A 10,121-nucleotide genomic window follows, 5' to 3' on the forward strand; every position below is an offset into this window, starting at 1 on the left:
TCACGAGACTCCACGCAAACCCAACACAAACCGAGATTTGAACTTGAATCCTGATGACTGTGACGCAGACACGTTAAGTGTGACATTGAAAAACAACAGGCGATTCATTCATGAAAAAAGTCGTTGAAGAACATGTAACAAAGTGAGATGGTCCAGTTTTGCTTATGGATGAAGAGTTGTGTTGGACTGACCAGACAACCATTATTCCTCAGACCACCAAAAGGCAATGTTGCGATGAAAAGGAGAAGTTAGGAATTATTTTATCAGAGCAAATATGCAAATTTAGCGTTGACAGCTGCAGTGATAGATGATGGCTTGGTTGGGCGTTTTTTTTTTTTTCCTCTTCTTTACTCTCATCTCTCCAGTACAATATTTGAACGTGTCTCCATGCTGCACATATGCTACGGCAGATGACGTCACCGCCCTTCCAATGGTCGCGGAGATAGGGCAGGCTTTATTCGAGCAGCACGATCACTTCTCACACGCTGTGCAGGTTCGCCGACAGCACATTACACACCACGTCACATGCAGGGGGCCTCTGGCTGCACAGAACCTGCCCCTGCTTAGTTTGCACGCCACCAACAGAGGACAGGGGGCTTGCGCGCACATTTTTGGTGCACCGTGAACACGCAAATCCAGGGGACAACGACAAAGCCGTGCAGGAGGAGGAATCCTCATCATGCCTGCAGTGCTCCAGCCGTGAAGTCGACATGAAGCGCAAGAGCGAGAGGAGGCGAGCGGAATCGAGGAGGAAGAAGTGCTGCGCTGCCCATGACTGCTCAGAGGCGGAGCCAAACTCGGATATTTACATTGAGATTTCAGGTAACGGTGGTCGCACACGATCAACCCGGCCAACCGAGTTGGGAAATTGCAGCGTATATGCAAAATGGCCCTTTTAGAATGAGGTGCTGTGATTTTTTTTTCTTCTCATGTGGCGACACCGTCCGCTCTGTTAATGCACTGCACGTTTTGACTGCACCGTTGTAAACACCCACAATTATCATCGTCATCAAATTAGGTTCTCCACTGTTGTTTTGACATAGTGGATTTCGAAAGGGTGACGTTTAACAACACAAATATTCTTGCACTGACGTCCTTCTTCCGTTTTGACCTGATATCATATGCAGCTAGATGTCGCGTAAGCGCGGAATCCTCCAGCTCGTGTTTGCCCTTTTGGATGTGGAAAGTAACCCTTTGAAAGGCCTTTTTATTTGCTGCTTGAATAGGTGACATGTATTTTAATCCCAGAAAAAAAATCTGACATATATTGGTTGGAGTAAACACTCTTGACATTACAGAAATACACGTGACAGTCTTGTACTTTCTTCTATTTTATTTTAGGAGTAAACATTAAGTCATCAGAATAATCTAATTGTCTGTTCATGCCTGCATGATTCCAAAAATACGACTATATGTAAGAGACGCATATGCATATGAAGTTAATGCAAATGACGCATTAGTTGTAGGGCAGATTGACACATCCAATATGGCGGACACGCTGACATATGAAGCAAAGCGCAAACGTTAAAGGCTGGGTCTGGCAAAAGTGTATGTTTTTGACGATTACAGTTGGAAGAGGCGGTCGCCCAAGTGGCGGTGATTGGGCCTTGTTAGCTTTCTCGCAGCCTATGGCGTGTCACAAAAGGAAAACTTTAAACTCAAATGGGAGGGATCGATGGCACCTCCTCGAATAATGTCAAGCATCAGATCTCTTTCGACCAATGGCGTTACGTGGTGGCCGAGGGGCGGAGCCAGAGGGGCGAGTTCACTTTTAGCATAGTGCGCACTTTCTTCATATGAAACTCACCCATCGGAGACTTTAACACTTAACAACAAAACGGGAACTTTGTTGCACGATTGTTCTATTTTTTTTTATTTGAGCATGTGCACGTTTTTGTGAGGAGAAATCGGGTTGTACCATGTTTAAAACAGCTCGGTTCAACATGACCGCGGACGATGTGTCGTCTCTATGCGTTGAGCTTCTCAAGGGTAAGATTGCACGGGGGGGGGTAAATCTAATTTGAGAAAGTGGAGACTGCAAAGCCAAAATGTAACCTTCTTTTTGCTTGTGCAATTTGTAGATCAATTATATTTCGCCATCCTTCATCAAAAAATCAAAAGCACGGCAGAACGACACTGCTTCTGCATAGACGAAGAGCTGGCATATGAAAAGTAAGTCAACAGTGTCATCCAATTAAATGTTTGCCTCTGTGCTTTACCTATTGCATGTACTTAAACAGTAACAAAGGTCATTGTAAATGGGCGGACCTCACCGCCTTTTTTTTTCTTTTCATGCATTACAACAAAATCGAATTTTTTTCCACATTGATTCGGCGATCTTTTTATTTTTAAAGTGGTAGCCTTTGCATATTTACATTTTACAGCCCCCCAAATGTATAATCTTTCAGAGATATCCAATAATTGGGCCTTTGACATTTTAATTAAAAGGGGGAGTGCTGAAATTCAGCACAAACTGTGCCCTGCCTAAGGGAGGACACAAGTGAAGGAAAAGTACAAAAGTGTCGCAGAGGCTATCATTGAAATGATAGTCATCATTCTAATGCTTCTAGTCTTGTTCTCTTGCAGCTTTTACGCAGACTTTGGCCCCCTCAACCTGGCCATGTTGTATCGCTTCTCGTGCAAGCTAACAAAGAAGCTCAAGGTAATTAGGACACCAAGAGACACACACTGGAACTTAAGCACATACTCAAGTCCAACAGTTATCTTCCCCCATAAACAATGGAAAAAGAAATAATCAGATTTTGTGTTAAAAGTTTCAAACATCTGATCTATTTGTAATAAAAGCCTCTCATGTCATATTAATTATGCAATTAAAATATTCTTGTCAGGTAAACAGATGGCCTCGTATGTCTCTTAATGTCTCCGCACAGTCCTTTACGCTTTCAAAGAAGAAGATTGTATTTTACACCTGTGGTGACCAGAAAAAGCAAGCCAATGCCGCCTACCTGATTGGCTCCTATGCAGTGAGTACAAACTGCTTCTATGCATTATGTAAAAAATATTCTATTATTTCATGTATGTATGCATATATCTGTGTGTGCAGGTAATGTACCTTAACATGATGCCAGAGGAAGCCTACAGTCTCTTGATGTCAAAGAACCGCACATATATTCCATTCAGGTAAAAGCAGTGGATTCAACTTCTGAAATATGATTATGGCTAGTGAGAGCATGGCACAATGCTGAATCACATGGAGAGAAATAAAATCAATTTTCAAAATGTTAAAAAAGAAGTAGAAATTGAAACGCTGCTTAAAATCTATATTTTTAGAGATGCCTCATTTGGAACCTGCATGTACAATCTGGACATCCTGGATTGCCTGCGTGCTGTCCACAAGGTAAGCCTTTCTCGACACTGCCCACAATTGCCGAGTCATGTTGCCGCTTATGAAATTATCTTCTACCAGGCCCTGCATTACGGCTGGCTCGACTTCTCCGACTTTGACGTGGAGGAATACGAGCACTATGAGAGGGCAGAAAATGGAGATCTGAACTGGATCATTCCAGGAAAGTTCCTCGCGTTTAGCGGGCCTCATCCCAAAACCAAAATTGAGAACGGCAAGTTCTAGTCCAGACTCTTTCCAAACGGTGTTACGTCTACCTCGCGCTCATGTCTCTTGTTTCTAACTTCAGGCTACCCTCTGCACGCACCTGAGACCTACATCCCTTACTTTAGAAAACACAACGTCACGAGTGTCATCCGACTCAACAAAAAAATGTATGACGCCAAGCGCTTCACCGACTCGGGCTTTGAACATCATGACCTCTTTTTTGTGGACGGGAGCACGCCCAATGACGCCATTGTCCGAAAGTTCCTCAATATTTGTGAGAACGCGGAGGGAGCCATTGCCGTCCACTGCAAAGGTAAAACCGCAATTAGGCTTACTGAAAAAATTATTGTGGATTGGAAGTCATCACTACAACTGTAATGTTTGATTTCAGCTGGACTGGGGCGAACTGGCACTCTGATTGGCTGTTACATGATGAAGCATTACTCCATGACAGCGGCAGAGGTCATTGCTTGGATTCGGATCTGCCGCCCGGGATCTATCATTGGACCTCAGCAGAACTTTGTTGAAGAGTAGGTGCAAAAAGTTAAATGAAATAAAATACCTGGTCTGGGAAAAAAACATATTTGGACACAATTAAGTTTTCCTCTTTTACAAGCACAGGCTTTTAGATTTGACAAATGTGTTTAGGATTTTTCCGTAGTAAACTTTTTTTTTTTTATGCCAGAAATTTGTGGCTTTTAAATTGACTGAAAACGCATTCCACCGTCACTGTGGCCTGTTTTTCCACGTCAATCTATTAGTCTCAACTGCTTTGGACTTTCTATTGCGCTTCAAGATGCAATTAATAAACTATCATTTGAGTGCCAGTCAAAGTTTTTTAATAATTATCTATTTTAATCTTAATAGGTAACGTGTTGTTCTGTTTTGTTTTTTTAGGAAGCAGAATAGTCTATGGGCGGAGGGAGATGTTTTCCGAGAGAAGATAAACGAAAAGAAGACTGGTAAACTGGCCGTAACCAGAATCCTCTCTGGAGTCGATGACATAACCATTAACGGAAGCAACAAGAACAGGCCATCCAAGAAAGGAGAAATGGAATTGGTATGTTTTTCTAAATCATTTCTACTGTAATATTTGTTCCTGTATATATTTATTTATTTTTTTGTCAAATCCCCACAGTACAGTGACGACGAGGACCGGAACGGCTTGACACAGGGTGACAAACTGCGAGCACTGAAGAGCAAGAGGCAGGCCAGATCCTCAAGCTCATTATCGTAAGTATCCAAATAAACCTCCACTCTTGAGTGCCATCTCAATCAACTCAAATGTGATTATTTTCCTATCAAAAATGTGACCCCACGCCCCTCCCTCAAGTGAGCGATGTTGCTGCCATTTTTGATTTAATTGGACGGGCACCCGAGGACGATATTAGATTTTGGGCACAGTACTGTTTGCTACTTGATGAGCTATGGGGGCCCTGTAGTATTCTTGCAATAGACCTCAGCTGGTTCTTTGGCGTAAATAGCATTTAGGGCTACAAGGAATGTACGCCACTCTATAATCTAGAAGTGGCAATTGCTAATATGTCAGGAAAGAGTGGCGTTAAATATGATGAGTGATTTGGGAAGGAATTTGTGTTGTTTAGTTAGGCAAGCACAGCTGTGTGGAAAGTAGGAGACCAAATGAATGGATGGATGGGTTGATATAATATTCTACAAGGTAATCTTACATGTTAAGATGCAATAACTTGCATACTAGTAGCTGTGAAGTGGCACTTTAATTCGATACTTAGCAGGTGCTTCGAGTCACTGGCGGAGCTAGAGGGGGGACTTTAGGGGCACTAGCCAAGCCAGATAGTTCACTTTTGGGTATTTTCTGATTTTAAATTAATTTCCTGCATATTTTCACCCGTTCCTCAAAGGGAACATACAATGAATCTTTATCAGAAGTATTTTTGGGGGGGTTGTAAGAAAATCTTAGATCTCCTTGCCCCCACTCCATTGATATCGAGCATGATTGGCTTCCTACTGCCAATCTTCCCATGTGGCTGTGTTGTCCCTGTGCCAGGCAGGTGGTAGTGCTCTGCTGCGGCCTCTCAGGCACGCTCTGGCCAGTGAGTTGCCTGTCATTTCAAAGATAGCTGAGGGAGAGTGGTGGTGTGGACAGGAATGAAATGGATGTGAGGTTTGAAGGAGGTAAGAGCACGTCACTTGCCGCGTTTAAAGCTAGATACTCCTGTTGAAATGGATGGCTGATTGAATTTTTCTTTCCTTTGGCTTTGCTGCGACATGGATGTGCTAGAAGTACAGTAGATGCACCACATTTACTTCGGCCTCTCGTGGACTTGCTGTTCTGCTGTGCAATATTTGCTAACAGCTATCCATTGGACTGCAGCATAGCAAATTTCAAAGTTTGGCGCTCGGATTCCGTTGATTAATGCTCCCGATGAAGATGAGCTATTAGTGAAGGCTTGTTCAATCAATTGTTGAGATTTTCCCTGATCCTTATTTTACCATAATGGATTCTAATTCCATTTAGCGATCAAGGAGTATTAACGCCACATTGAAACAACGGTTATGTTGGTCAATTTTGATATTTTTTGTGAACGGTTCAATTCGGGTTTTTTTCAGGATGATTTTCTTGCGCTTTCAGCCCAGTTGTTTGTCAGCCATGCTGTCTAACTATTTAACGCCTCGACTGAGCGCTCACCATCTGGCTTCACTGTTTAACACTGAAAAGCATGTCATATTTCCCTGCAAATAATGTAAAAGCACCTTTTCTGCCTTTTCCCCTCCATGCATGGCAACGGGCACGACATCCTCCGGACATGCACGCTCACACACTCCTCTAGATGTCTTCGATCTGTCTTTGTGTTTAACGGTCACTAAATGTTGGGCAGAGTTCACATGGCTTTAATGTCTGCTTTTTTTTTTTTTTTTTTTTGCTTTAATTGAGACTGGATCAGTATTATCGTAGCGGAGCTTGGTTACTCGTGATAATCGCTTTTACACACTTTATTAGGTATACCTTCAATATCAAGATGCTAATTCATCTCGATATTGGGGGGTTATGCTGAATGAGTCACTAAATGTTACATTTTGTCGTTTGCCTTATTTTAATACCGTCTGGGGTAATAATTGATTTTGCTAGCTGCTAATCCATATAAAGAAGCTATCAGACACCGATGAAGCTAACCTTGAGAAAAAAACTGGCATCATTTGGTTTTGGTCGTTATGCTTTTCAGCCATAATAGCTAAAGAGGGTTGTTTTATTGATCCAGTCCCATTGTAAAAGCAGAGATTTGTAGACCTTGTGTTCCGCCCAGTCGTCTCTTGTCTCTCCTTCCTTTTTATTATTATTATTCCCTTCTTTTTTTGTTTGCTCTTGATGGATTTGTCCTCCTTCTAGATGGCTGGTACTGGTAGCCATGCTGCTCTCCTCCCTGTGTAGCCTTGCCCTGTGGTGGATTGTGTATGGCTTCCCTTCTACCATCCTGCATTTCTGTATAGACGGGTTAGGATTTCTATGAGTTCCACCGGCCCGTGAACCCCCTCAAAAAATGTGCTGCCCCCCCATTCTGGATCAATCACTGAGAATGCTGTAAGTGAGCCCCATCTTTAACTGCCAAGCCAAATCAGATGTACAGTCATTGGAAAAAATATTTGACCAACATGTTTTCTTCAGTTTCTCATTCATTTTTATTCCAAGTGCCTTTAAAGGTGTATTTTGTGATTGTCAAGAGGAAAACCGAGAATGCCTAAAAGCAGTTTTTGGCAGTGTAATGAAATAATGTAAAATGGCTAAATATTAGCTCTTAAATGAATTCTTACGAGCTATTTTGTTAGCATTAAATGCTCTGGTTGAATATCAAGAGAAGCGCCTGTGTTTTTAGTGCAGAGCATTTTTTTTTCATAGTTCCATTAACTGTGAATATCTGTCTTCTGTCTTTCTGATGATTCAAGTTCCTCACCGTTAAGTGGTTAATTCACTCAGACATTTTTACATGATATTGCAGGCTTGACGACAACTACATGAATAACTTTAATGTAAAGCGTTGTTCAGCGTCGCATTATGAGCCTCCCCTACTAGTTTTTTGCTTTGCTAATCTTTTGTCTAACGAGCGCAACATAAGTCTTAAGTCAAGTCTGTATAGCTTCGACCACCTCTAGATTTATGTCAATCATGTTTTCACAGGCAAGAAGAGAATAAGATTCACACAAGGTCAGCATCGCAGTCTCTCAAGTAAGCTTTGCTATCTATAGACAATTTCCCTATTACGCACCCACCAATCAACCAACTTTGGTCATTCATCTCCTTTGCAGCAGAGCCATCCTTCAGACCAGCGCACAGAGCTGTAAGACTGGCGCCAACTCGGTGGCTCTGTCAGACCACTCCGACACCAGAAAGAGGACCAGAACCTCACTGCCTGACAGTGGAATAGCATGCAGGTGGGAGACCAACGTGGCACTAATCCAGAGTATAGTAGAGTACAAGCACAGAGCCACCGATTAGTACAGTTTGGTTTGGTTTAGTATGGTACGTAGTTTTTCCGTAATCTGTCCAATTTATTCCTGCCATTCAGTCAACTGTTATGTTCGTAATTACGAAATGAATAACGCTTTTTTTTGTATTAAAATATGGAGGGTGTAATTTTTCCATAATAAAAGTCTCGGAATGCGCCTTAGTCTCTTTGACCTACATTAATAAAATGGTAAAGTCATAACCATAAATATTTGCATGAAGCAAGAACATGAAAAAGAGTAGTTAGGGCAAAAAAATGGCTGCGCTTTCTTTTCTTATGTAACATGTTTTCGTAACTGAAAACTTCCTTCAGGAGATAATACTAAAAGGCAACAAATTGTACTTCCTACCAAACTGAACCAAACTGAAGCAGGACTGTGTTGTTACTGCCTAACATGTGGTGAAGAAGGCAACCCAGAGGCTATAGCCACTCATGAAGCCCAATTTAAAGGCCTCCTCTCTCTGCCTATGTCGCAGCCCATTGATCGGCTCCCTAGACAACTTGCATGTAGCGGCCAACGACAGGGAACTGGTGTTTTGTGAGCCATGTGGCGGCCACAGAGATGCAGCCAGCGCGTGCACTCCCGTCAACTTAAACATGGCGCACTTGCAGGCAAGCTCCCCTCAGACCAACCCACATGAAGATTTATGGACAATGCATTTCCCTTGGACAAGCTCTCTTTCACACTAGTCAGGGGTTGGGTATTTTTGAGTCTCGAAATGATCTTTCCTGCCAAGTATCCGAGTCTGTCTGCATTTCCTTCCTTCCAATGCCACCGCTTGTTGCATGTCCTCCAAAGACGAGAGTTACTTGGAGTATGACTGGCTATAGCTTCCCTGGTTCCTTCGCTTGCCCGTTACTGTCACTATTCTCCACAATGCTGTTTCTGCTCGTCTGGGGCATTCATCTCATTTTTTCCTTGCCTCTTGTGTTTCGCACACAACAGAGCCGCCACCGCCTCCAGAGGACGTAAAGCTCGCCGTGCTTTGCAATCTGAGCAATTTTCTAAGCTGTGGTATCTATCTATCTTTTGTTCATGTAATCTTATTATCTTTGTGATGTGAGACGGAAAATGATTTCAAGTGTTTTCCTCAGTCAGTTGAGTCTTTCTCTCTGTTCTTTACAGTCACTCCATACCTAAAGCACGAGCTCCTTTACTCCGGTGAGCCTGTGGATGTGGAAACCCTGAAGACTGACTTTTGAGAGTTTTTTTTTTTTTTTACATTTTTACAACCAGCTTCAAGCGGTATGATTCTTCCTAAAATTACATGGTATTTAAGTGTTTAAAACTTTTATATTCAACACATGGTCCTAGACATTTTTAACTGTTAATCCTCAGTGGCAGGCTGAAAGTCAGATAATTTTAATCATTTAGTTAAAGGGACAGTGTCAAGAATGTTTACAATTTTCAATGCTCCATTTAAAATTCTACCCATTTCAATATGCAACAAAATATGTTCTGTCAACATGTAGTACATTTCTTGAATATAATTGTAGTATGGGAATTACTAATTACATGGGTCACACCTTACGGTACAGGACGCTGACGTGTGTTGCCATATTTCTGCTCGGGATTCCCCAAGGAGACAATCACAAATTTGCATGGGTAACAAATGTAATGCACTGACTTGACCAAATTGGTGGTAGGCCTGCAAAGTGTCACTTTGGCAGTGTCGTGTGTGTGCGCTTCAAAATGCACAGGCTTTGAACTTGGGTCATTGTGTTCTATTAGTTCACCACTAGATGGCAGAAACAAAACAATCTACACTGTCCCTTTAAATAGCTTGAATGTTCATGGTCAATATTATGCACATTTGTCTAGTCACAATACTATTGTGCACTTGTGAGTTATTCAGTTGTTGTATTTCATAACTGTAAATATTTACTTTAAAAAAACGTGTAAATATTTTGTACTTACAGTTTTAATCAAAACCGCCCTACTGGGACGTATCCACTATATGAATACTGATTTTAAGCATATACTATACAATCCTTTTTTTTTTTTTTTAAGTAAAAAAAAAAAAAGTAATTAACCCCGTGTTTCCTCTTCATTTATATACCTGAACAAA

At 41.8% G+C, this 10,121-nt stretch overlaps 1 protein-coding gene across 15 annotated transcripts; it reads left to right on the forward strand.

Moving 5' to 3' along the window:
• The first annotated feature begins 391 nt into the window (after positions 1-391).
• On the forward strand, positions 392-10,085 carry cdc14b (cell division cycle 14B). 15 transcript variants are annotated; one of them, XM_049763609.2, is made up of 16 exons: positions 392-822; positions 2,082-2,172; positions 2,587-2,662; positions 2,850-2,984; positions 3,065-3,141; positions 3,292-3,358; positions 3,428-3,578; positions 3,654-3,884; positions 3,963-4,101; positions 4,469-4,631; positions 4,710-4,804; positions 7,725-7,772; positions 7,856-7,978; positions 8,529-8,664; positions 8,999-9,067; positions 9,179-10,085. In XM_049763609.2, exons 1-15 carry the CDS (start codon positions 711-713, stop codon positions 9,023-9,025), a joined length of 1,671 nt encoding a protein of 556 aa, XP_049619566.1. In that variant the 5' UTR covers positions 392-710; the 3' UTR covers positions 9,026-9,067; positions 9,179-10,085. The 15 variants fall into 15 exon arrangements, 11 of the variants coding, with proteins under 11 accessions (XP_049619566.1, XP_049619570.1, XP_049619574.1 ...); XM_049763613.2 differs by having other exon boundaries at positions 2,892-2,984; XM_049763608.2 differs by having other exon boundaries at positions 399-822; positions 7,853-7,978.
• Positions 10,086-10,121: the final 36 nt, after the last annotated feature.

This window comes from Syngnathus scovelli, chromosome 3 (assembly GCF_024217435.2).
Source record: "Syngnathus scovelli strain Florida chromosome 3, RoL_Ssco_1.2, whole genome shotgun sequence".
In the NCBI taxonomy this organism is placed as follows: Eukaryota; Metazoa; Chordata; class Actinopteri; order Syngnathiformes; family Syngnathidae; genus Syngnathus; species Syngnathus scovelli.

Bases quoted from the DNA above. Each gene is read 5' to 3' on its own strand.
- cdc14b (XM_049763608.2), top strand. From the start codon at position 711: ATGAAGCGCAAGAGCGAGAGGAGGCGAGCGGAATCGAGGAGGAAGAAG. The intron at 823-2,081 runs GTAACGGTGGTC...TGCAATTTGTAG, and splicing joins TATTTACATTGAGATTTCAG to ATCAATTATATTTCGCCATC. The intron at 3,885-3,962 runs GTAAAACCGCAA...GTTTGATTTCAG, and splicing joins CATTGCCGTCCACTGCAAAG to CTGGACTGGGGCGAACTGGC.